This window comes from Paramisgurnus dabryanus, chromosome 2, assembly GCF_030506205.2.
Source record: "Paramisgurnus dabryanus chromosome 2, PD_genome_1.1, whole genome shotgun sequence".
NCBI lineage: Eukaryota > Metazoa > Chordata > Actinopteri > Cypriniformes > Cobitidae > Paramisgurnus > Paramisgurnus dabryanus.
In genome coordinates this window covers 55,903,821-55,931,619 of record NC_133338.1, presented here as the reverse complement: position 1 = coordinate 55,931,619, position 27,799 = coordinate 55,903,821, and the positions used below count along the sequence as shown (strand labels likewise).

Genomic DNA, 27,799 nt, shown 5'->3' with positions numbered 1-27,799 from the left:
TGATTATATGTCGAATTAAATACCTGTTGATCGTTTACAGAGGGAATAATATGTCTTTTTACACGATGCAGTTTTCCAGTCTCCATCCGTGTCAATATAAACACAAGCTAAATTGTTTTTGGGTTCTCCTGTTGCCCATTTACTGTATCTTAGAAACCAGTTATCCACCCAGCGATAGCGTCCACCTGCCTGAAGAAAGCACATTACCACACTAATATGTTAGTAAAATCATTTCTGCAGTGTGTATACAGTATATGATATTACATGAATGTGTTTATTGTGAAGAGAGATGAATTTATTACCAGGTTACTGTTGAGTCCGATCCACAAAGGTTCTTTGAGTTTGTCGACTTGTAGGCTGGTGTACGCCTGACTGATGGAGTCCAGTACACTCGCAAGATCAGCATCATCAGCTTTACACTGTCTTCTCGCCTCACCCCAGCTCATCTTCTCCAGCTGGACCTTATATGAATCATTGCCCAGACTGAAGTATTTCTGTGGTACTGCTGTGGTCACGGGAGCAAACAGCTGAGAGTCTGAAATACACACAAAATACTTACAGATTATCTAAACACCCATAAACTTGTGTGTTTATTTCAGTCAATGTGATTGGATTGAGTATCAGTTATAACATTTACGCAGTGAGGTCTTGTCTTCATCTAACCTGTGTTCCTCTTGCAGATGAAACCTTTCTCATTTTCACAGTCTGCATTTTTCCACATACCAGTGGACTTCTCTGGGTGTTTAACCATCACAACACATCTATAGCCCTACATGGAAAAGAGTTCGGATTATTTGTAAACTGTTACCACAAAAACAATCATAAGGGTTAATTTTTACATCATCTGAAAACTGAATAAATAACCTTGTTTGGAATTAACCAGCTTGAATAAATAAACTTTGTTAGGATAGGACAATATTTGAAAGGAGATACAACGATTTGAAAATCTGGTCCTTAGCAACACATATTACTAATGATAAACACATTTTAAAAAATATTCGCTGTAAAAAAATTTACAAAATATCTTCATGGAACATGATCTTTACTTAATGTCCTAATGATTTTTGACATAAAATAATCAATCAGTAATTTTGATCCATACAATGTATTTTTGGCTATTGCTACAAATATTAGGGCTTATTATACACAGAAATATAACCGGTTTTTGGCAATGAGACAAGAAAACAGTCGGTTCAGTAATGTGTCAATGTGTGATGTCAATGAGATTTTTATCCCCTCCTTAAAAATTCAAATGGCACAGTAGCATTATGTGAGTAAAACAAATACTACGTTTGAGTGCAAACGCCGGAAGTCGGCAAGCTTCCATTGAAATGGATGAGATCGCGTCACTCTGCTACTGCTGGTTGCGCCGGCTGGCCCTAAACCTCAGATGTTGGCATATTTGTCCTTTGGTGGCTACTATCTTTAGGATGCATTGAGTTAATGAAATGGTAAACCATTTACAACTAAAATCAAAACCTCATAACAGAAGTAAAACTGAAACACACTGCCAGTGAGAAGAACATATAATGAGATGCTTATATTAACTGCTGTGATCAAACACAAAGCTTTTAGTGTAAGATTACACAGAAAACTAACTGATGAAACAAATACACAACAAATAAAAGATTAGCTTGATGATTGTGCTACTACATTAATTTTTGCAATAAACTCATGCACTCCCCAGGAAAGTATATTGACCCTACCCATGATGAAGGTTGACCTTTGAGCCAGTTTGTGTATCTGACAGCTCGATTTTCAGTCCACACAAATTTTTTATCTGGGGCAATGTCATTTGCACCGATCCACACGTCATTAACAGCACTTAGCATTAAAGTTGTGAGAAAAACTGAAAATGCAAACAAAGGGATTTTTGTAATGCAATGCACATATATATATATATATATATATATATATATATATATATATATATATATATATATATATATATATATATATATATATATATATATATATTTATATTCATTTAACATCAGTTAAACTTCACACTCCACTTAAAGTACAGTCATTATCTGTGCTGGTTTAGCACTAGGTCACAAATTTAAATAAAGTCAATGTAATACTTTTAATTGTAAACATGTTAACTAGCTTTAATGGTAGAGAATACATTTTGAATTCTTTAAACAGCACAATGATATCAGCAGGTTTCATTTCTTATAAAAATAAATAAATTCAGGTGTAAAGGATGAACAGATAACAGTATTAGTGTCATACTCACATTGCTCTGTGCGACTCCAAATAGACACCAGTTTGCCTTTATTAGAAATGCAGTGATCTTGTGCTTTATGCCATGACATCTTATTATTGAAAAACTTGTAACACTATTTGGAAACACAAACGCTCAGAATTAAGGTGTGCAGCTTTGATTATTAAAATATCTTGGTCAGTGAAATAACAGAAAAAAATGTCTCAGTTATGTATCTAACCCTCTTTCCCTGAAGGAAGGGAATAAAGATATCACGACGTGACCAACGAATTGGAAACACACTTCGCGGGACCAATCAACTTCGAGAAAATGCCAATGTATTGTGGCTCATAAAGATGCAACTAGATGAGGTTAAAGTTTGTGAACAAACTTTATGTTGGCTTGAGAAAGCCTAGTCTGAGAATAATAGATGGAGCTGCAGTTGGGGCAGTTGAGTTAGTTGGGGCAGTTAGGGCATTTGGGCAGAATGGGGCATTTAGGGTAGTTGGGGCATTTGGGGGAGAATTGGGCAGACGGGGCATTTGGGGCAGAATGGGGCAGATGGGCATTTAGGGCAGTTGGGGCATTTAGGGCAGTTGCAGCAGAATTGGGTGTTAGGGGCAGACGGGGCATTTTGGGGCAGATGGGGCATTTGAGGCAGAATTGGGCAGTTGGGGCAGACGGGGCTTTGGGGCAGAATGGGGCATTTGGGGCAGATGAGGCATTTGGGGCAGATGAGGCATTTGGGGCAGATGAGGCATTTGGGGCAGAATGGGGCAGATGAGGCATTTGGGGCAGAATGGGGCAGATGAGGCATTTGGGGCAGAATTGGGCAGTTGGGGCAGACGGGGCATTTGGGGCAGAATGGGGCATTTAGGGCAGAATGGGGCATTTAGGGCAGATGGGGCAGAATTGGGCAGTTGGGGCAGAAGGGACATTTGGGGCAGAAGGGACATTTGGGGCAGAAGGGGCATTTGGGCCAGTTGGGGTAGAATTGGGCAGTTGGGGCAGAAAGGGGCAGATTGGGCAGATGAGGCATGTGTGTGTGTGTGTGTGTGTGTGTGTGTGTGTGTGTGTGTGTGTGTGTGTGTGTGTGTGTGTGTGTGTGTGTGTGTGTGTGTGTGTGTGTGTTTTTGTGACAGTATGTTATATATAACTGTGTTTGTGTGTGTAATTGTGTGTCTGTGTGTAGTTGTGTGTCTGTGTGTGGTGGTTGTGTGTGTGTGTGTGTAGTTGTGTGTGTTTGTGCAGTTGAATGAGTTTTGTGAGACAGAGATAGACTGAGAGAGGTTGAGAGATGATGTAATGTATTTGTATGAATGAGAGTTGACAGAATTTGAAAATAAACACTCAGCCTAAACATTCTTTGAATGTAAGTCTATGGGACTTTTTTGGGATGTTTGATTGGGCGGTTTAGGAGAACCGTAAGTCCGATCCCTTAGAAAAGATATAGCAACTCAAGTCAGATCAGACTCAACGTCTGTGCAAAGTTTGGTGGCTGTAGCTTGAAAGCTCTAGGAGGAGTTAGAGTTAGAAATTTTGTAGCTCAGAAGAAAAAGAAGAACTAGATAGGTACATTTCCTGAAGAAAATGTGAATTGGTGCTTGCCGTGGCAAAATTCTGGGGACCATATATGATTATACTCCAAGCCAAAAGTAAAACGATCCAACTCCCGTGTCTCTATGATGTTCTGATGCGGAGATATAAGGCTGTGTTTATCCGGTTGCTAGGGTACTGTATTTGGTTGCTATGGAAAAAAAATTGGCATCCACTAGTGATTACACTCCGAGTCACAAGTCAAACGGTCCAACCCCCATGTCTCTACGATGTTCTGATGCGGAGATATAAGGCTTTGTTTATGCGGTTGCTAGGGTACTGTATTTGGTTGCTAGGGAAAAAATTGCCATCCACTAGTGATTACCCTCCTAGTCACGAGTCAAACGGTCCAACCCCCGTGTCTGTAAGATGTTCTGATGCAGAGATATAAGGCTTTGTTTACTCTGTTGCTAGTGTACTGTATTTGGTTGCTAGGGAAAAAATTGGCATCCACTAGTGATTACATGCCGAGTGACAAGTAAAATGGTCCAACCCTGTGTCTCTACGATGTTCTGATGCAGAGATATAAGGCTTTGTTTACTTTGTTGCTAGGGTACTGTATTTGGTTGCTAGGGGGGAAATTGGCATCCACTGGTGATTACACTCCAAGTCACAAGTCAAATGGTCCAACCCCCGTGTCTCTACGATGTTCTGATGTGGAGATATAAGGCTTTGTTTACTCTGTTGCTAGGGTACTGTATTTGGTTGCTAGGGAAAAAATTGGCATCCACTAGTGATTACATGCCGAGTCACGAGTAAAACGGTCCAATCCCCGTGTCTCTACGATGTTCTGATGCGGAGATATAAGGCTTTGTTTACTCTGTTGCTAGGGTACTGTATTTGGTTGCTAGGGAAAAAATTGGCATCCACCAGTGATTACATGCCGAGTCACAAGTAAAACGGTCCAACCCCCGTGTCTCTACGATGTTCTGATGCGGAGATATAAGGTATTTTTATTCGGTTGCTAGGGTGCTCTTATTTGGTTGCTAGGGGCGGGGCTTGGGAGTGGCCAATGATATGACCAGTCGTTACACTCCGAGTCACAAGTAAAACGGTCCAACCCCCATGTCTCTACGATGTTCTGATGCCGAGATATAACTGTTTGAATTTTATGTTGCTAGGGTGCTCAAAAGTGGTTGCTAGGGGCGTGGCTTAGTAAGTCTTTAAGGATCCTAAGATACTGATTGAATGCCTAGGTAAAATGAGCCCACCCCCTTGTCTCTATGACACTGTGGTGCAAAGATATCCATCTGGGCATTTTATAATGGCAGTCTATGGGATAGGTTGCTAGGGTGCCCAAAATGGTTGCTAGGGTAACCTTACACCCCATTGTGGAGGACGTCCTGACAGTGTCTAGCGCCCTCTTCAAATGTTGTGACCCACATGTTTCTACGAAATCCTCGCTCAGACCTATGACCCATCAAAGTTTTCTGCAATGTTAAGTATATGGGATTTTCGCCCATTGACTTTGAATGGGAAATTTCGGGTGCCTCTTACACCACAGGGGTACAGCTTACACCGCAATGTGATGTTTGATCTTAAAGAGCCTACCACCCTCTTCAAATGTTGTAACCCAAATGTTTCTACAAAATCCTCGAGCAGAGCTATGACCCTACAAAGTTGGGCCCAATGTTAAGTCAATGGGATTTTTCGGGTGGTTTTTCGCCCCCCCTTTGGAAAACCCTGCACCCGATTGTTTATTAAAGATATAGCCCGCATCTCCTCAATAATCCAGTCAAGTTTATCCCTCTTTTATGGCTCTACGACAAACCATGCGGGACGAGTTACGCGCCAAAATTTTGTGCAGACATAAGAATAAAGATATAATAATAATATCCCTGAGCGATAATAATAGTGATGCTTTGCATAAATGCAAGCACCACTAATAATAAAAAAAAAGTTTAAGTGCAACAACAGTAATGAACAGCGGATTAAAGCATCACGCTTGCGAAATCATCTATATAATATCGATTACTTCCACTATTATTGTAACAAGTCTGGCTCACTCCACAACGTCTTTTAGCTTAGCTTAGCTTAGCATAAAGATGGCGGCTGATCGTTTTTTTTCCGTCTGTTTGTATATTTTCATAAGGCCCACCCACTGATCTGTAATAGGTCTTTTAGCGTAAGTGGGTTCCACCCATAGCCCCCACCTTGGAAAAATGAGGAATATGTAGTCTTTCACCCTCGACAAAGATATAGCACTTCCTTCTTTCAATGACGCAAAATGCTGATTTTTACATCATTGAAAGAAGGAAGTGCAACACTGAAATCTGTATTTCCCTTTCAAGGGATACTTGACGCTGTGTCATGGTAATGACATTATGGGGAACGCTATGCAGCGTGACGCACGTGAATATTCTTTCCAACTAGGTCTATATATAGACGCCGGCGGATGACGTCATGTGACGTCGCAACGCGAGGCTATAAAAAGGCGGAGAAATGTAGGTCAAACAGCTTTTGCTATTTTCAGCGAACGCTTGTGTGAATGTGAATGTGTCTAATTCTATATCTAGTGAGATTAGATTAGATTAGTTTAAAAAAAAAAAAACTAGGAAAACATGGATAAAGAAAGGGATTTAGAAGTGTGTTACCCCTGTCCTAGATTATTATTGATGGGGATAGCACGAGCTTTGTGTGTGTGTGTTTGGTGCGGAATACACGCATGCTTTCTCCTGAGGGGGAGGCGTGCGGGCATTGTGAGAAAATACTATTCAAATGCTCCGCTCTCGATGGTTTTGTTTGATCAAACAAACCTTGCAAGCCTCGTGTTTCAACAGGTGCCCGTGAGTCGGCTTTCACCCGTTTTAACCGAGTGCTATGAATTAATCTAGTTCTGAGGATCTAGATGTAATTAATGTTTATACAAAAACACAAATGAGCTTACTGATAATACCTTTTCTCCATGTTACGAAGAATTATTATGTTGTGACCCTATCGGCTGTAACAATTTAATATTGACTGGCCAGCACTTGAACAAAGTAGGAAGGCTGCCAGTGAACTTGACGAAAGAGGTTTCACTTTCTTCTCTGATTTACACTGAGAAGTTATTAAACGGAAGACCATGCAGATTCCTCTCATTTATTGTTAAACACATCAAGCGAGTTTCTCAACCATTTTGGTTTTTTTTAAATAATCCAGATACGGAAAATGCCCCGTATTGAAAGTTTCTCGCGGTTTATTTGTTGCGAGAGACAGCAACAATATAAATAGATAAACAAGTTTATATGGTCGCGGATCGCGCTGGAGCTTGCCCTCGCAATATTGGCATTCTTCACGTATATCAAGCAGATTTATTGGATGAAATAAGGGTAAACTTGAATCCTGAAATATTAGATGAGCTCAGGAGAGCGGCAGATTTTTCTCTCCGTGCTACTAAAGAAAGGGTTTTTTCCTCGCCGTAGTTTCCCCCCAGAATCTGCATCAGTTTTACACAACATACAGATAATAAAAAAGTGTTATCTCTCGTGCCCCCCCTCTCCATCAGAGAGCCTGGGGGACGAAACAACAACCAGCAACCACAGAGGCATATAAAGACTGATCTGAGAGCAGTCATTGTCTCAAATCATAAGGCTGCGTTAAAGGGGACCTGTCGTTCACACGTTGCCTTTTGGGGCACCCCTCATGAGAGCGCAGATAAAACCTGCGCTTGATGTGCCCTCACATACAACATAGTTTGTTAACCCCTTATGTTCCGTCTTCATTAAAGAAGACCTATTTTTTGGTCTCCATTAAAAAAGACATATAAAACAGAACAATAGGGAATTTTAGTAGCTCAGCTGTGCCCTGCCGGTCCTCCGCTTCAGGGCAGTGAGCATTCGATTTCCGGAATCAATCTCTTTTTTAGTGTATTTTTTCCACGAGTGGAGAAAATTATAAAATGTCACAAAATGGCTGCTAGAGGTATTGTACCAAAAAAGGATGGAGGGCTGAGGCCTATTTAGATCGATCTCAGAGGAGATACAATTCTAAAAATGACAATTCCTTCTATTGTGGTGTCAATCAGGTCTGAGGACTGGTTCGTCATGATACATTTAAAGGAACCCTATGCATATATCTATCCTCCTGCAGCAAGAATTTCCCATGTTTGCTTTCAGGGACAAAGCATACCAATATCGGGTTCTGCCGTTCAGCGTAGTTCTTCCACAGCGCATAATGCATGGATTTAACCCTTGCTCCTCTGAGATTTCAAGGGATCCAAATACTTAATTACATAGATTACTGGCTAGTGTATGTCCAGTCTCAAGAGATGGAAGTTCGGCATCGAGATGTCATCCTTGCCCATATGAAGCGCCTAGGGCTGCGGAACAACGCCAAAAAGGCATTTTAACACCCTAGCAGAAAATATAATTTCTTTGGGTAATTTGGGACTCAGTGAAGATGTAGGCACATATGTCTCCTGCACACACAGAGTCAATCCTGGCATTAGTGTCTAGGATCAGATAAGGCCAACTTTACACTGTAAAGCACTTTCTAGAGGGTAAGGTCGGTTGGCAGCAGCATCCAGTATTAGGGAGACCTGAGGTCGCGCCCTCTATAAAGACTGGCGCATCAGGTTCTACTTTTGTCTCACAGGAAATCTACTTATCTGCGTCCCGAGGGACGACTTCTTGCCCATTGTGGTTTTCCCTTTCACATCTAGCCCTGTTGGGTCTGGACGCTATGGTACAGACGTGGCTGAGGCGACGTCTGTAAAGTTTTTTTCCCCCAACCACTCTGCTCCCGGGAGTTTCAGCGAGAGTTTGTCAAGAACAAACTAATCTGGTTTTTTGGTAACCCGGTAATGGTCAGCCCGAACATTGTTCTTAGACCAATTTGTAAATCAGGGTCTCTCAACCGAGGTTGTAGAGCCCATAATATTTGAGAGCCTTCTCTACCAGAAAACAATTATGGTTTAAAATGGAGATTACTCCAGATTTAAGATCCGAACTGCCCAGTGGCTTCAGTTCTGGAATTTTTTACAAAATCGGTTTTCATCCGGTTTATATCCATTTACTACCACAGTTTATGCTGCGGTTATCTCTGTTTTTATGCTCCTATTAATAAGGACTATATCTGGAGTTGTTTCGAAAGCCCTTCTCATGGCCTCTTTCGAACACATTTGACTCATGTACAGATACATTTCTGTCACTGAAGTTAGCCTTTTTATTAGGCATCACTTCTCTGAGGAGAGTGGGTGACTTACAAGCTTATCGCTTCTTGTTCATGCCTGGAGTTCGCTCCAGACGAAATTAAGGCTATTTTAAATCTAGACTATTCACTACTTGGTTTAGTGACAAACATTTATTTCCAAACTGCCCAGTGGCTTCAGTTCTGGAATTTTTACAAAATCGGTTTTCATCCGTTTTATATCCATTTACTACCAGAGTATAGGCTGCGGCTATCTCTGTTTTTTATACTCCTATTACTAAGGGCTCTATCTGAAGTTGTTTCGAAAGCCCTTTTCATGGCCTCTTTCGAACACATTGACTCATGTACAGATACATTTCTGTCACTGAAGTTGGCCTTTTTATTAGCCATCACTTCTCTGAGGAGAGTGAGTGACTTACAAGCTTATCAGCTTCTTATTCATGCCTGGTGTTCGCTCCAGATGAATTAAGGCTATTTTTAATTATTCACTACTTGTTGTAGTGACAAACATTTAGTTCCAAACTGCCCAGTGGCTTCAGTTCTGGAATTTTTTCAATACCGGTCTTTATCCGGTTTATACCCAGAGTATATGCTGAGGCTATCTCTGGTTTCACACTCATATCCCTGAGGGCTCTATGGGTAGTAGTTTTGAAAGGGCTCCTTATGGCCTCTTTCGAACCCATTGACTCGTGTACAGATAAATATCTGTCACTGAGGTTAGCCTATTTATTAGCAATCACTTCTCTGAGGAGAGTGAGTGACTTACAAGCTTATCAGCTTCTTATGCATGCCTGGAGTTCGTTCCAGATGAATTAAGGCTATTTTAAATTATTCACTACTTGGTGTAGTGACAAATATTTAGTTCCAAACTGCCCAGTGGCTTCAGTTCTGGAATTTTTTACAATACCGGTCTTTTATCCGGTTTATACCCAGAGTATATGCTGAGGCTATCTCTGGTTTCACACTCCCTGAGGGCTCTATGGGTAGTAGCATCACTTCTCTGAGGAGAGTGAGTGACTAACAAGCTTATCAGCTGCTTCTTCATGCCTGGAGTTCGCTCCAGAGGACATTAAGGCTATTTTAAATAGAGATTATTCACTACTCGGTGTAGTGACAAACATTTACTTCCAAACTGCCCATTGGCTTCAGTTCTGGAATTTTTACAATACCGGTTTTTCATCCGGTTTATATCCATTTACTATCGGACTATATGCTGCGGCTATCTCTGCCTTCACGCCTCGCCTTTATGCGTGGTACATTTAGGATGAGGCCTCCTGCTCAAATCAGAGTTCCAGTATGGGACCTGGCAGTAGTTCTGAAAGGGCTCTTTATGGCACCTTTCGAACCCATTGACTTGTGTACAGATAAGTTTCGGTCACTGGAGTTAGCCTTTTTATTATCCATCACTTCTCCGAGGAGAGTGGGCAACTTTCAAGCTTATCAGCTTCTTTAGCCTGGAGTTTGCTTCAGGAAAAATTAAGGCTTTTGCACCCGAGACCGGGTTATGTTCCCAAGGTTCCTAGCGATGTGGCTAGAACATTGGTCTTTCAGGCTTTTCATCCTTCTCCTCAAGAGTCGGCGGATCAACAGAGGCTACATCTTCTATGCCCTGAGGGTTTTTTAGATGTTTACATTAATAGATCTTCCACCTTAGAAGATCCGACCAACCTTTGGTCTGTGTTTGGTTCTCCAAGAGAGAACATCCTTCCTCTAAACAAACAATCAACAATTGATTGTGGAGGCTATTTTTATAGCGTATGAGGTGCGCAATATGCTTTCACCTCTACGGATTAGGGCACACTCGACTAGGAGTATGGCGTCTTATCTGGCCCCTTTGTAAGGGACCTCCATGCAGGATATTTGTTGTGTGGCGGGATAATCTCCCCCACACATTTTTATGAGGTATTATGATTTTAGACCTCCCTTTTCTACCTGGATCTCAGGTCTTTATGTCTTAAGTTGTGCGTAGACACCTTTACACTTACAGACAGTCACAATTAATTATGGCGTAGTGGGTATCTCGTTCCCCATAATGTCATTACCATGACACAGCGTCAAGTATCCCTTGAAAGGGAACGTCAGGTTACGACTGTAACCATGGTTCCCTGAGATAGGGAACGAGACGGTGTGTCCCTTTGCCATAACTCCTTGTGCCTGTAGCATTCGCTTCTTTTTAGCAGAAGCTGTTTGACCTACATTTCTCCGCCTTTTTATAGCCTCGCGTTGCGACGTCACATGACGTCATCCGCCGGCGTCTATATATAGACCTAGTTGGAAAGAATATTCACGTGCGTCACGCTGCATAGACACAGCGTCTCGTTCCCTATCTCAGGGAACCATGGTTACAGTCGTAACCTGACGTTCTCCTATCTCAGGGAAAACTGAAGGAATGATGCACGACCATTCAAAAACATGATTCGGGTTCTAACAATACAAACCTAAATGCAAATGGGTGAAGTGCCCCTTTAAAGATCAAAGGGTTTTGTTAATTAGTTATTGGATTTTGGGCTTTGAATTGTCTTTGGGATGCTTTTGGGGTGGTTTTGAATGCCCATTGGGATGAGTTTGGTTTGGATTATATAGATTGTACATGTAAACAAATATTTTAATCAGATTGCAATGTTTAGGGTGCATGTAAACTGTAATGTCGTAACCTGCAATCGGATTAAATTCAGTCATATTGACAACATTTTGTGCATGTAAACATAGCTAATGTGTTGCTTTCAATAATTTAACAAAAATAGTCCTAGTTTTAATGGAAAACCAAGGAATCCCCAGTTTTTTTGGGGACTCATGGCATCTCTTAATGGTTATGTGGGTCCCCAAATGTATTTGGACAGTAATGGTTCTTACTTTTCCTCTGAACAGAGTCCATTCAGGAGCGCAGCCGCCCGCTGATACAGTGGTTGGAGACACGGTGGTGTTGACAAAATCAGCACTTCTTTTACAGATTGAGGGTAACGATAAACCACAATTAACATCATTCCAGAATCCTACAGAAACACATACATGTTATCCATCAGATTATGTGCACCATTGAAAAGGCGATTGGATAAGACATACAGTATACTATATATGTGTCATATAATATGTGACCAGTCATGGAAAGTAGGGACACAAGTCGGATCTGGGCATTTTGAGTTATTCACAGATTCTGAAAGTGCAGTTTCTAAGCTTTCCAACGATGTGTAACACATGGAAATCTGATAAGATTTGGAGAAGTTGTGGCCATTTGAATATAGGAACTCAGAAATACTCAAACCGAGAAAATCGAGACGAAAGGGACTCTTCTTTTCAGCTGGGGGAGACAATAGGGCTCATTTACATCTCATTTAGCTAAGCCATGCCCCCTGTAAAACCCTTTTTGAGATGTTCTAGCATCATATGTAGTATTTTATGACCAAATGACAACATGCAAAAATAAACATGACTCTTTTACCTTTGTGGGGATCACAAGTCGAATCCAGTCTGTTTCAGATTATCCAATGACCATATTTGTCCACAAATGCGTATAATCCGTGAAATATAGATTGTTTACATCAGATTTCGCATGAATGTCTGGTAATACAATATAATATATAATCTGAAGACTATTTAAATCGTAACATGTAAGGGTATATGAGCTTACACTCCGTTAAACACATGAACCCGCCTTCAAAGTTTGTATTTAAAATAGGGAAGTAGTATAATAGATCATCCAAACAGCGCCGTCGAAAACGTGACATCCTTTAGAGAGGTTACCAATGGCTCGCTCGTTCCTCCATCAGCCAATGACTTCATGGAAAATATTGATAGACAAAACATGTAGCCAATTATATGAAGAATACAACGATATCTGTGTAACTTCTGTGTGTTTGGACTCATGCTGCGCTGCAAGAACTGACATACAGATGACGTCAAAGTACCGCGAGAGCGAGTCGAAATTAAACTACTCCGTAAGATTTCTTGAAGAGCTCTCGCGGTACTTTGACGTCTTCCGACTGCGGCGCCGCATAAAGTCAGTGACGCGGCTGACGTACGATGCGGCTGACTGTTATTTGTTCCGCCCCAGCTTCTTTTATTTTTCTTTTGTTTTGTGCGCCCGAGCTTTACAGTCTGGGGAGACGCAGGCTATAAGTTTGAAAAAAAAAAAAAACTTAGCAAACATATCTGAGGAACAGGGCAGCGCGTCACTACAGTCACGTGACTTCACGCTCGAGCCGGAAGAGAAGACAATGCTGAATAAAGTCGTAATTCTGCTATTTTTGGACCAAACTGTATTTTCGATGCATCAACACAATCTTACTGACCCACTGATGTCACATGGACTACTTTGATGATGTTTTTATTAACTTTCTGGACATGGAAACCATACATAGATTTTCAATGAAGGGGAAAGCTCTCGGACTAAATCTAACGATAAAACATCTTAAACTGTGTTCCGAAGATGAACGGAGGTCTTCCGAGTTTAGAACGACATAAGGGTGAGTCATTACTTACATTATTTTCATTTTTGGGCGAACTATCCTTATTTAGTAGTCACGCTGTTCCCTTTGGGGGCGGAGGCGAAAACACAAGCTTATACAGTATGTAAATATACACACAGACAATGACGCCCCCCGCTGCACGCTAGAATCTCCGGAAAAACAAGCCTATTTTAACCGCAAAATGTACGCTTTTAAATATACAAAAACTGCTATCTCAAACATGGAGAGGCTTCTTCGTGATCTCAACTAACAGATTCTGCAATAAAACGAAAATCACAAATTTCGAAAAAAAAAACTTTGTTTCTCATTTTCTCGAAACTTGTGCTGCCGACTTGAGTCCCTGGTTTCCGTGACGGGTCACATATTGCTGTACAATAACAAGCTTCTGAAATTTTAAACCTAATGGTAAAACTTATGTATTAATGCAAATGAGGTCAGCTTCAACACTAATAAAATCTGAATCAACATCTTATAATCTAGATGTGATGTCTCTGGAGCAGGACTGAATAGCTGCCTCAGCATTAGTGGATGTTGTTCTTCATCTATTTGCTATATCATATACAGCTGTGATGAGAAGTCCTTACCTGTGCTTTTCAAAACGGCCACACAGTTCTCATTATTGTTGGCGAAATTTGGTTCATTTTTTTCCCATGCAGTGAATACAACAGGTGAACCGTCCACCCAACTACAAACAGACAAAAAAATGTCACATGTTTTATTTGCCCTGCAAATTTCACAGACAGTTGGATGAATGCACCCCTCCCGTGACGCATCAACCCAAATGCTGGGTCAAAATACCAGCCAATAACCTGTAGGAACAGCTGATAACAAGCATTTCAGACATCTCCCCAACTGCTACATTTGTACTGGATTTGGTAGGTTAACACAAACAGGTGTCCAGTTCGATCAAATAAGAGGCTGCTCGGACATCTTTTATGGAGAAGAAGAGGACATTTTGATTGCACTGCAAAAAATGACTTTCTTACTTAGTATTTTTGTCTTGTTTTCAGTAGAAATTTCTAAAAATTCTTAAATCAAGATGTATTTTCTTGATGAGCAAAATGACCTAAGAAAATAAAACTAGTTTTTAGACAAAAAATATACAATTTAAGTGAATTTATGCTTAAAACAAGCAAAAATATCTGCCAATGGGGTGAGAAATTTTTTCTTGAATTAAGTGTTTAAGAAAAAAGAAATCTTATTTTACAATTTTTCTCACCCCATTGGCAGATAATTTTGCTTGTTTTAAGGACAATTTCACTTAAATTGTATATTATTTGTCTTAAAACTAGACTTATTTACTTAAGATGTTTTTTCTTGATAAGCAAAACAACCTAATTTAAGAATTTTTAGATATTTCTATTGAAAACAAGACAAAAATACTAAGTAAGAAAGTCATTTTTTGCAGTGTGGTCCACAGAATTTCTCCTTATCATCCATTAAAACCCCCTTCAACCTCATCCGAAACCAGGATGATCGTAAATTCCTTAAGGAAACTGCATGCTATGCACAAGTACTGACTAAACCAAAGGACAAATCTTATTGTTCAAATAACCACAGTTTTTAACAGAGTATCCAAAAATTATCTTGCCCTGTGCTAAGAAACTGAAACAGGACAACACACATTGCTCTGATTCTCCAGCGTGCTAGAGATTGCAGGACCTCTAGTTGTTATGACTTTGGTCTTTTCGACTGTTCTGTTTCTTTTGTTTTGTTCTGTGTGTGTGTGTGTGTGTGTGTTGTGTGTTTTGTGTTTTGACAGCTCTCACGTGCGCTTCTGCCACCGGAGCGATCTCATCAGCACTGATTTCATTCACCTGCGACATCACCTGTTTCTCATTTGTCTCCCCATTCGTTTGGTATTTAAGCTCTCTGTGTTTAGTTGTTCCTTGCGAGTTCGTCAATGTTATGTTGATTCAGTCTTGTCATGTCGTGTTCGCCGCCTTTGTTGGATTTATTTAGTTTTTGACCTTTTTGTATTTTTTGTCATTTTTGCTCTGCCTGCTCTGTCTGCTTTCTATCATTCACCTCTTATTAGGACATCAGCACCTCCGCTCCTCTCCGCTTCTGTGGATTATTATACCTCTCTCTGCCCTGCCGGTCTTTTGCCCTGCTGTCCCTCGTGTGTGGCCGTGGCTCTGTTGCACTGTGTGAGCTCCTCTCCGCCGCCCTGCTGTATCTACCGGACTACATGCTGTGCGCTCTCCAGAGTACTGGTAATTCCTGCTGTCCAGTAGCACTGTGACGGATCGTTTGGTGTCCAGCCTTCAGCCGGCTGTACTGCCGGGTTGTCATCACTCATCTCCCCGATTCGAATCGGTGGTTCCCTACATCGTGCTGGGCGCGCGATCTCCAGTGCACATATGTGACTTCTATCTTCAGCTCTTCTCTGCGGCAATGAGCTTTGGATTATTTCATGACTCTTTGTGACCAGCAGAGCAGTGGATTGAGTTCCCGAGTGTGTTTCCAGTATTTTCTCCCTGGCTTTCTCTGTCTATTATTTTGTCTTTATTAAACTTTGAGTTATCTGCAATTGGATCCTTGCTTCTGTGTTTTCATCATCTCGTCCTGACACTAGTGTCCTGTGTATGGCATACTACACAATTGTTGCCCATGTGAGAATCACTAAATTAATTTGTGCCTGTGTTTAAATCCCCAGTAGAGGGGACTGCGAGCTACACTGATAACTTGGTTGCACACCACTGCTTTAACAATGAAGAATTTACTAAGAGACGTGAGAAAGCGTCATCAAGTTATCATAAGATATGCAAATAGTCAAGGTTATCGGGTTCAAGGTACTAACCACTTATGTTAAATTTTACAATGCCATGAAATCAGCTGAAGTCATACATGTCAACATTGGGATTTGAAAATACAGGAAATTTTCTGATCCCTAACCTACCCACTAACCCCCAGTCTTACTACTACTGATTTCCAAAGGAAATGCAAAATTTACTTTCATCAGAGAACATAACTTAGGAACACTCAGCAGCATTCCAGAAGCGAGATGCTTCTTACTCTGTCTGTTGTTCAACAGTGGCTTGACACAAGGATGGCGACAGCTGAAGCCCATGTCTTGCATACGTCTGTGCATAGTAGTCCAGCTGCAGTCCACTCTTTGTGAATCTCCTCTCACAATCCTCTCCAGGGTGCGGTTATCCCTATTGCTTGTACACTTTTTTTCTATCACATCTTTTCCTTCCCTTCGCTTCTCTATTAATGTGCTTAGACACAGAGCTGTGTGAACAACCAGCCTCTTTTGCAATGACCATTTGTGTCTTGGGCGTCAACAACATGAAAGCATGGATCCATCCTGCCATGTATCAACGGTTCAGGCTACTGCTGGTGGTGTAATGGTGTGGGGGATATTTTCTTGGCACACTTTGGGCCCATTAGTACCAATTGAGCATTGTGTCAACGCCACAGCCTACCTGAGTATTGTTGCTGACGATGTCCATCCCTTTATGACCACAGTGTACCCATCTTCTGATGGCTACTTCCAGCAGGATAACGCGCCATGTCATAAAGAAGTGCGAATGATCTTAGACTGGTTTCTTGAACATGACAATGAGTTCACTGTACTCAAATGGTCTCCACAGTCACCAGATCTTAATCCAGTAGAGCACCTTTGGATGTTGTGGAACGGGAGATACGCATCATGGATGTGCATCCGGCAAATCTGCAGCAACTGAGTGATGTTATCATGTCAATACGGACCAAAATCTCTGAGGAATGTTTCAAGTACCTTGTTGAATCTATGCCATGAAGGATTAAAGCATGTTTAAGTGTAACCTGCCTGGCAAAGTAAATTGTTAACGTTTATTCATTTTAAAAAAAGTCTTTTTATTATGTTTTCAGTGTTTAAGTTAATATACTGGAGAAGGTGTAGATTAGGAGTAATGCCTCTACTGAAAGCATGGACAGAGAAATCCCACAACCCCCCCCCCCCCCTTTTCATATCTAGCCCCTAAGCTCTGGAATGATTTACCAAAAAAATTTTGAGAATCAGACACCGTCGATCACTTTAAGTCTAAACTTAAGACATTCTTCTTCAAAAAAGCATTCACATAAAATGTCAAGTAAATGTATCTGTCCAGAACAAAGCATTCACATAACTCATCTGGGTAATATACTTATGCCGCAATAGTAAGCCTGTCTGAAACGGATTTTTAACCACAATACTGTATGACACTTGCATTACATGCGAACGGCCCCTACGCTAATTTAATTCTGTTTTTCTCTCCCTGTCTCGACCCCGAGGACAATGAGACAAACAGACCCAGTTCTTGCTGCTGTGAAGGCCATCACACCACTGATCTACTGGCTGTCTTTCAACATGATGCCCAGCCGACCAACGCAACCAACGAGCACCGGCTGAACCAGTTTAATCCGCTTACCCATTTCCTAATATATATATATAAAAATATTAATCTCTCTCAAGGGTTTTTGTCCTCCTAGGAGTTTTCCCACAGGGTTTTTCTCCTAGGGGTGTTTCCATCCCTGGGAGAGTCTTAGCACTTTACTGTATACGTTACATTATTACTACACTCGCTTGTACGGTTTATTCTTAGCCGCTGTTGTCTTCTTATATTATCTATAGATTATTCTGTGTTTTTCCCTACATCTATGCATGTAAAGCTGCTTTGAAACAATTAACAATTGTGAAAAGCGCTATATAAATAAAATTGAATTGAATTGAAATTAAATCCGAATGAAACTACTAAACAGGGGATGGCTCCCTCTGGTGGCGATCGAGGAGCGAAGCAGGAGCTTCACTCGTGACAGAACCCCCCCGCGAGCAGCTCCCGAAGCGAGGAGGCAGATGACGCCGGGGTCTACCACGAGGTCGAGGGGCCAGCTTCCCAGGATTGCCTCAATGAAACTACGTGACGAGTGAAGGGTCGAGGATATCTCTGACCTCCACCCAAGATTGTTCCTCGGGACCATACCGTTTCCAATCGACCAGATATTGTAATCTGTTACCCGACGTCTGTAATCGAGAAGGTCACGGACCAGATAAGCCTCCTAACTATCTATGTGCAGGGGCTGAGGATCCTGCCCAGTGGTTGTCTCCTCCTGCTCCTCCCTCTGACCAACAGCGGGTTTCAGCAGAGAAACATGAAAAGTAGGAGAGATGCGATAAGTGGGAGGCAAATTTAAACGAAATGATACAGGAGTTATTTGTTTAGAGATTTTGAAAGGACCCACATACCTAGGACTGAGTTTCTTGCAGGGTAGCTTAAGATGCAGGTCTCTGGTGGAAAGCCAGACCCATTGTCCGGGCTTGTACCCAGGATTGGCTCTGCGGTGGTGATCAGCTTGAAACTTTTGTCTCCTGACGGCTTGTTGAAGATGGTGATGTGGTTGTTCCCAGATTTCTTCACTTCTTTGAAACCAGTCATTAATAGCGGGTAGATTAGTGTGTTCATTCGACCAAGAAAAGAAGGGAGGTTGAAATCCTAGTATACACTTAAAATAGTTAACCCAGTAGAAGATTTGATTAGTGAGTTCTGTGCATATTCGGCCCACATTACATATCTGACCAGTCCTGTTGGTTCTGGTTGGAATATGAGCGGAGAAAATGAGTGAGTTCCTGGTTCATTTTTTCTGTTTGCCCATTGGATTGTTGGTGATATCCTGACGTGAGACGGATATTGACATTTAACTGTTTAAAAAAGGCAGACCATACCTTAGAGGTAAACTGAGGACCTCGGTCGGATACCATGTCCTCGGGTAATCCATAAAATCTAAAGACCCAGTTGCATAAGGTTTCAGCAGTCTCAAAGGCTGTGGGGAGTTTGGGTAAGGGAATGAGCCGACAGGCTTTAGAAAATCTGTCCACCACTGTAAGAAAGTGTGATTGTTGGACTTAGGGAGATCAGTAACAAAATCTATTGCTATGTGTGACCAGGGGCGTTGTGGAATGGGGAGAGGCTGCAGTACTCCGGCAGGTTGTTGATGGGAGGATTTGGATGTGTTGCAGGTGTGGCAGTTATTGACGGAAGTGACGGTGTCCTTAGACATGGAGGACCACCAGAATTTCTCCTCCAGTATACTAAGGGTGCCTGTAATACATGGGTGACCTGTGCTGGGTGATGAGTGAATCAATTCCATGAGCTTTTCATGGAGAGGTTCGTTTACGAAGGTTTTGTTGTGGGGACATTGAGCTGGTGGTGGAGATTGAGCGTTAGACTGGTTGATTTCTGTCATGATATCCCACTGGATGGGAGAAAGAATGAGATGATGTTTCTGGGAGGGTTGGGCGGGTCAGAGTCATCATAGCAGCGAGACAATGTGTCAGCCTTAGTGTTCTTTGATCCTGGTATATACGTGACTGAAAAGTTGAAGCGGGTAAAAAACATTGACCATCTGGCCTGTTGGGGGTTCATTCTCTTAGCGATGCGGAGATACTTCAGATTCTTGTGATCAGTGAGAACTGTAAAAGGATTTCAGGCCCCTTCTAACCAGTGCCTCCATTCTTTGAAAGCGGCCTTCATGCCCAGTAATTCTCGGTCGCCCACATCGTAATTGTGTTCTGCAGCCGAGAGTTTGCTGGAGATAAAAGCGCAAGTGTGCATTTTTGCAGGAGATCCGTGTCGTTGTGAGAGAATGGCACCAATACCGATGTTGGAAGGATCTATCTCAACAATGAAGGGTAGGTTGGGATTGGGATGATGGAGAATGGGTGCTGAAGTGAATCTTTCCTTTAATTCCTGAAAGGCATCTAGAGTTTGAGGAGACCAAAAGAGATGGGAGGTTGAGCGTTTGGTCATGGCAGTGAGAGGGGCTGCTACAATACTGAAACTACTAATGAAACGTCTGTAGAAATTAGCAAATCCCAGGAAGCTTTGTAGTTCCTTAAGAGTTTGAGGTCTGGGCCAATCGAGTACAGCTTTAACTTTGGATTCATCCATTGCTACTCCATCAGATGATACGATTAATCCTAGATATGATGTTGACGTCTGATAAAACTCACACTTTTCCACTTTGGCGTACAGTTGGTATTGAAAGAGACATTTTAATACTGCTCTTACATGTTGGTTATGTTCTTCAAGGTTACTGGAGTAGATTAAGATGTCATCGATGTAGGTGATGACCCATCGGTCAAACATGTCTCGGAACACATCATTGATGAATGACTGGAAGAGAGATAGACTGACAGAAAGGCATCACAAAGTACTCATAGTGACCTGACTTAGTAGAAAAGGCAGTTTTCCACTCATCTCCCTCCTTGATACGAATGAGGTTGTAGGCACATTGTAAGTCAAGCTTGGTGAAGTATTTGGCCTTATGTAATTGCTCTAAGGCTGCTAGAACGAGTGGTAGTGGATACCTGAACTTCACCATCATGTCATTGAGAGCTCGATAATCGATGCATGGTCGGAAAGTTCCATCCTTCTTCTTCACAAAGAAAAAGCTAGATGAAGCAGGAGAGACGCAGTGACAGGTGAATCCCTTAGCTAGTTCTTCCTCAACATATTTATCCATGAGATGGGCATGGTGTTAATTGTAGATTATGACAGTGAGCAAAACTTTGGGACATTAAGTTTCCTGCAGCTCCAGAATCAATTAAAGCAGAGGTAGAGATTAATCCTTCATCAGTGACAATTTGAACTGGGACTCACTATGCACTCACCATGGTGGTTTTGCGAGAGGGCGGTCTGGTGGGACAGGTAGACAGAATGTGTCCAGGCTTTCCACAATAAAGGCACAGATTGTTCTTAATCCTCCATTCTCTCTCCTCCTGAGTGAGATGTGTAAAACCCAGATGGGTTCGGGGGGTGTCGGAAAGAAACTGGGCTGAGTGTAATGGCGCGGGACCAGATTAGGTCATCTATCTGGATGGATAAATCAATGAATGCTGCTAGGTCTCTCCATTCGTCGCGGCAGGCCAATTCCGCTTGCAATTTGTGGTTTAATCCGCGTCGATACATTCGTTTTAAAGGGTCTTTGGGCCACCCGGTCTGAGCAGCGAGTGTGCGAAATTCCAAAGCATAATCTGCAGCTATGCAATCACCCTGAATAATGGTAATGAGACGTTCACCTGCACTTTCTCCTCCGGAAGTATGCTCAAACACCTCTCGAAATTTGGCCAAGAAAACCTCAAACGTCAGAAAAGCAGAGCGGTCGTCCTTCCAAACGGCAGTAGCCCAGTCAAAAGATTTATCCATGAGTAGGTTGCACACAAAGGTGTTTCGGCTGACGTGCGTGGGGTATAAACCAGGTTGTTGAGAGAGCATTGTAACAAGAAGCCCTTACATTTTGCTGGGTCACCGTTGAACTTCTCAGAAAAAGGCTAATCGAGGGTTCACAGTAGCTGATGCTGAATGAGCACTACCGCTTGGCGAAGCAGTCATCGCTGCAGACGGAGTGATCTGTAGACTTAAAGTCCTTACCAACTCCTCGGTCACGGTGCTAGGGTGTCCGAGTTGTTGTTGTTGTGTAGCTAGCTGGTGAGCTTGAACCGACAACTCCGTGGTGAGTTGAGAGACAGTTGCTGGATCGCTTTGTGGCGTACTCTTCTGTAACAAAGCACCAGTAGGCTGAGGATCCATTTGCAAACTTTTATTTCACACATTGTCATACAGGCAGGGCCCAACACCAGCAAACATATATATGGTTAAGGCAATCTTGTCGTCAATAAACAGGCAGATATCAGGGCAGGCAGCAAACAATCACAATAGTCAACACACAGGCAGATATCAGGACAGGAAGCAAACAATCAAAAGGATCAATAAACCTCCAAAACAGGCACGGGATATCAGACAGAAAATAACGCACAGAAAATAACGCTCAGAAATTATGCCGGGGCAAATCAAGACTTCGCAAAGAGAATCAGTACTGAGAGGCTTAAATAGGCAGAGTGATGAGTATCAGGTGCAAGTGAAATCAGTTCAGGTATGTGGGCTTATGGGAAATGAAGTCCGAATGAAACTAATACACAGGGGATGGCTCCCTCTGGTGGCGATCGAGGAGCGAAGCAGGAGCTTCACTCGTGACACTGGCAACCAGCTGCCAGTAACACTGTAATTTCTATGGAATCTTTTTACAGTGTACAGCTTATTTTCTATGTAAATGTAATTAATTCCAAATAATTAAGATAATGAAAATATATCAATGATAAATATAAATTGTGATCACCATCAGGAGTCAGATATACTTTTATTTTTTTTATTATTATACAATATAATTTAAACACAGACATCAAAGAAATAAATTGAAACCTAATACATTTAATCATTCGTATAGAAGCGCTAAGTAAGTGTAACAAGTGCAAAATTGACATTTTTTTTCACTCAAAATCTTTCCTTTTTATTAATAAGTCTGATTCTCTTATTTTGAATATATTGTTTGATTTCATTGTATTTTCTTTTTTTTTAATTTAATAATGCTGGTATATTTTTGGAGTTTTCTATATGATTTGTAATGAAGTGTACTGCCCCTTTAAGAGATGCTTAACTTTAAGAGGCGCATCATCTCTTATGGTACATTCACACGGGGCGAAAACGTTAACGCTTGACGGAAGGCTTGTCTGAAGCATGGCCAATCACAGTGGACGCAACACATGCTCCCGTCTTCCATAAACGTAATTGGCTGGCACTGCCTAGATTATTTGCATAAGGCAATCTGATTGGCTGACACGCGTTGACGCCTGAAAAGCTGAGAAATGTTCAACTTCTGCTGCAAGCAATGGCAGTGAAGCGGCGCTGACGCATCCACATTTCAGTTCGGCAACGCATGACGTCACCCATTAAAAGTGAATGGGAAGCGGTAACCCTTACGCCTCGTGTGAACGTACTGTTAGCTCAGTTGATGCTAAGCTACATTGAGATGAGGCTCACAGAGCCAAAGAGGACATTTTTGAGAAGCCACACAATACATGCTTTCTAATCTTAAGTCTTCATTTGTTCAGAAAATAAAGAGCCAGCCAAAGACCAGTCAAGGAAGTCACACACACAACGCAGAGCTGATTTTCCTTCACATGGGAACGGTTACATAAGAAAAGAACACAAAAACCCACGCCACTGGTATTCATTGTTGTGCCAATGGGTGGCTCTTTACACTACCATAACAATTAGATTGACAGAAATCAAATCCACAACAATAAAAAGACGAAAACATTCAAAAAAGGTTTTGTCCCTGTTATTTAATTTATAGATAATAACAAATGGGATTTTAATGATGCTTTGACCATTGAACTAGGAAATGTCCCCGGTTTTTATTTAAAAGATCTGGTCACCTTATTTTACACGGACATATTTATGAGGGTAAACAAGGTTGGTATCAATATATGTATCCATATGTATACTTGCTCGTATAAACGTTGATGTGTTTGGTCACTTCTAACTTTATCTCTGTTTGGTACCATTGAATGAATAGGGCTAAGCTAAATGCTATCGAAGCGTCGCAGCGAGCCCCAGCGCTTATGTGCACGCACTAAGATGACAGAGGTATGTATCAACTCTTCTTAGTTAAGGTAATAACATAGTTTAATATGGAAAATGGATAGACTATTCCTTTAAAGTTTAAATGGTTTGTTTATTCGGTCTTAGTTTAGCATCCACCCCATGTTGTAGTCTTCCATACTCACCTAAATGATTTGTCCAACTCTACAGTCATCCCGATGTAGTACTGAGTTTGTGATCCTCCACTTCTAGATATCTATGAAACAGCATCAGTTTAGTCATCCTCAAATGCTTGTGAATAAAAGACTTAAGTGTTTAAAATAAAACAATAATCAATCTAATCATCTAACTTCCAAAACATATGCTGGCCCCAGGAATAAACACCCTGATGGACATCCTGCATACTCATGTGTCAAAGAGAGGCCTAGTGGCTGTCTTTTCAAAGGACATCAATGGTGAGAATCATCTGGACATCTTTATTAGATGCAAGATGTGGCCACAAATAAAGTTCCTGGCAGTCATATATCAAATGGCCAAACAAAGCAAATGGAACTGTAAATGGATCTTCACCAGACCATATTTAAGTTTCAAAATCATAACAAATCCATTAGTCAGACAGGAGAAATATTTGGTAAAAATGCACTGGTGAGCTCAGCAACAACATAAATCCTGGACTTTCATATAAGATACCAATGGTGGATGATGGCATTATCCTCTCCATGATAAAGAAAAACCTCTTTACAATGGCCAGACAAATGAAGACAATCAAAACAATAAAGAGAAGATATAAAGTCCTTTTTTGGAGAAATAAAGCTAATATGTATGAGAATAAAAGTGATGGAGAAGGCTATGAACACCTCATGATATGGGCAGACAACACCTTCAGTAAAATAGTGTTCAGGCAGTGCGTTTTCCATTTCCATGTATGCTTTCCTAAGGCACTGGGTCGCTGGTGTTTTTTGGTGATGTAACAGAAGACAGAAGCACTCTGTCACTCACTCAACATTGTGTCGATGAATTGACACTACGGGTTTGACCATGGGAGACCACTCTAAGAAATGGACCAATGAAAATTGAATGGAATTTACATATCATGACTCCGCCCGGGAATCCGGGTATAAAACGGAGGCCAGCAGGCGTTTTCATTTAGTTTCTGTTCTTTGGAACCGATGTTTATGTGTATATCTCTCATATCGCCTGAAGATTCTTCTACCATGCTCTGCAGCTGTTGGTTTTGTGACGACGCTGCTAGCGGTCTCTGCTTCCGGGTTCCAGCGCACGTTTAAGTGTATTGAAGAGTCCCCTTGGTGTTTCAGCAGCAATAAAACAGTTACATTATTTGGTATCTTATTTAAATGAAATACTTCATATTTTGTCTACTAATGAATCATTGGAATATTGGATGTAATTACCTTCACCTGTGTATAATTAGCACTCATATTTACAGTATATTGTTCTCCACTTGGTAAAAATATATTACCTTGATAAAGGCAATTTACCTCACTGAAACGTTGGTGGTAATTAATAAACTGTGCTTTAGTGAGTGTCAGGTGCCACCTGGTGGGCAGTGCTGAACAGTGCTCGCCGTAGCCTACAAATACTTTCGCACCATTTATCTCAGATCCGAAAAAGAGTGTTTGAAACTTGAAGCAGTAGATTCAAGCACTTGTAGTTTTGTACTTGTGTTTGTGCTAGAAAAATATTTGTAAAAAAAATATTTGTCAAAAATATTGTCCACAAATGCAACTCTCATTGCATAGATGCACATACTGATTTGCGAATGTAAAAAATATGTGACTTTTTGATGCAGGTATTCAAATAGGTTATGCAAAATATTTACTGCAGCAATTCTATCTTTATAAGATCTGACCAAAAAGTTTTGCCGTCGTCTCGTTTACTGTTTGTTCCCATTTAGAGTTTGTTGTTTATCGTTCACAAGTTTTATTATTATTTTTCGTTTCCCGTTTCCCCCATAGACATCTCCGCCGTCCTTTTCCTCATCTTGGAGCAGAGGGACGTCTGCTGGTTTTGCACAACAGAGATTTTGTTAGGGTGGCATGTCGGACATATTATCAGGATGTCTCGCTCTTTGTTTTTTAATAGTGCGAGCCTGAATGATATGTGTCAGGCATGCCTACCAGCAGACGGTCCTCAGGGAAACTTCGCTGCCTTTGTGGGTGCCTGCTTGCTGTGACTCAACCACCATCTCGGAGACTGTCACCATCCCCACTCCCAAGACAGAAACTTAGCAATGGGAAGTCCGACTCTTTTTTGTGAATCAGTTCTTTCAGACAGTTCGTTTCAAAGAACTGGTTAAAAAAACAGATTCACCTGTTCTTTTACGTACTTTACTTAATGACATCATTCACATCTAATTCTATCACCCAGGAGGGTAAAACACATAAAAAAATGTTCACGGTAAGTCATGCATGGTTGATTTATTATTATTTAGTTGTCCAACTAAAGCACATTCAAAAACATTTAACAGAAATCAGGAACAAGCTCATAACAACTTAAAATATAATCTGCACGTATGCACCTAACAAACACATTTTAGTCAAAACCCTGTTTAATATAGTTAGCTGTACCATGCATATTTCCCGTAAGTTTTATGGTTATATTAAATAAACTTCCTTTATGTCTGTCAATCATCTCAGTTCATACATGTAGGCTATAGTATTAGCAACTCACTGATGTCCGTACCGTTTGGCTCACGCATGCTCAGCATCCACAGTTTTTTGATTAGTTCTTCGGACGTGTCCGATAGAAATTCTTCTCAAATCGGTGAACTGGTGATTCCATAATGCAGTAATCTGTTCCTGACTCAAGAATTGCTGTATCGTGCTGTTCAGTAACGCATGCGCAGTATTAACGGCTCATCAAGTCGGATGCGTCCGATAGAAACCGTTCTTGATTTGTGTATTCAGTGTATCGGTGACTCTGGAGTATGTTTGCTGTGCATGCTCAGTATCAACAAAGTTCACCAGGTCTCGTTCTGTCAGTGTACTGTTGGGGAGAGCTCCTACGAGTCTAGATACAGAATACTCTATCTTATTTAGAATCGGAATGACTGTCGAGCACATCTGAAAGTGAGTAACATGTGGATCATTGCTGTCTTGAGACACAAACTTTTTAAATGATTCAGTCCGATTAGGTGTACTGATGTAACATGTTCACTGAAAAGAACCGCTTCAAAAGAACGATTCATTCAGTAACTGGACATCACTACAGAAACTGGCCTGTCATCACCCAGTGTAGCAGAGCCTGAGCCCGGAACAGCCACATGCGAGCCAGAGCGAACCCCTGAGCCCAGCGTCGCCGGCAACCCAGAAGCCCCCTGTCCTGACCACGTGCATGAGCCGGCAACAAGGTAGATTGTCGTGGGAGTCTTAGTGGAAGTAGCATAGGGTGAACATACACCTGTTCCTGGACTGTGCAATTGACTTTTATTCTCCCCCTCATCCCTGCTGGTCCCGTCCAGGGTCCTCCGATCCAGTTGCTTTGCCTCGGGTCTCTCCTCCACCCTCTCCGTCAGGTCCCGTCTCTCTCCACCAGCTCCACCAGGCTCCCTCTGGCTCCGCCCTGGTTCTCTTTGTCCCGCCCTCCCCTCTGGACTCTTGTCGTCCTGGTGCCATCCCTCCCTTCGTCCCACCAGCTTGCTTGGGCTCCTTCAACCATTAGACATCACCTGGGGGTTCCTTCACTCTGGCTCTGCCGCAGTGACCCACCGGCTCCTCCCCGGCTCCTCCCCGGCTCCTCCCCGGCCCTCAAGATCCTCAGCTCCCCGGGGCTCTCTGACCGCTCGGCTCCACCCAGCATCACTCCCCGTCGTCCATCCCAGTGTGGGGAAAGCAATCCACCATCCTGACTCCTTTCGCCAGCGACTCCACACTGGGGCTTCCCTCTGGCTGGTCTCTGGACTACCAAGATCCCTGGCTCCTCCCATCGTCGTCACCTTCTGTGTATTGACTTTTTGGTTGTCTTCATTCCCCCCC

General features: G+C 41.9%; 1 protein-coding gene across 1 annotated transcript in view; it reads right to left on the bottom strand.

Moving 5' to 3' along the window:
* The window catches only part of LOC135743924 (macrophage mannose receptor 1-like), a 105,003-nt gene that overhangs the window by 23,145 nt on the left and 54,059 nt on the right, over positions 1-27,799 (bottom strand). The window contains exons 18-25 of the mRNA XM_065261829.2: positions 23,990-24,060; positions 13,983-14,083; positions 11,786-11,925; positions 2,240-2,342; positions 1,707-1,849; positions 664-769; positions 303-535; positions 24-189 (exon numbers count right to left, since the gene is read on the bottom strand). Of these exons, the coding sequence (XP_065117901.1) occupies positions 24-189; positions 303-535; positions 664-769; positions 1,707-1,849; positions 2,240-2,342; positions 11,786-11,925; positions 13,983-14,083; positions 23,990-24,060 (1,063 nt within the window). The remainder of the gene's footprint in view (positions 1-23; positions 190-302; positions 536-663; positions 770-1,706; positions 1,850-2,239; positions 2,343-11,785; positions 11,926-13,982; positions 14,084-23,989; positions 24,061-27,799) is intronic.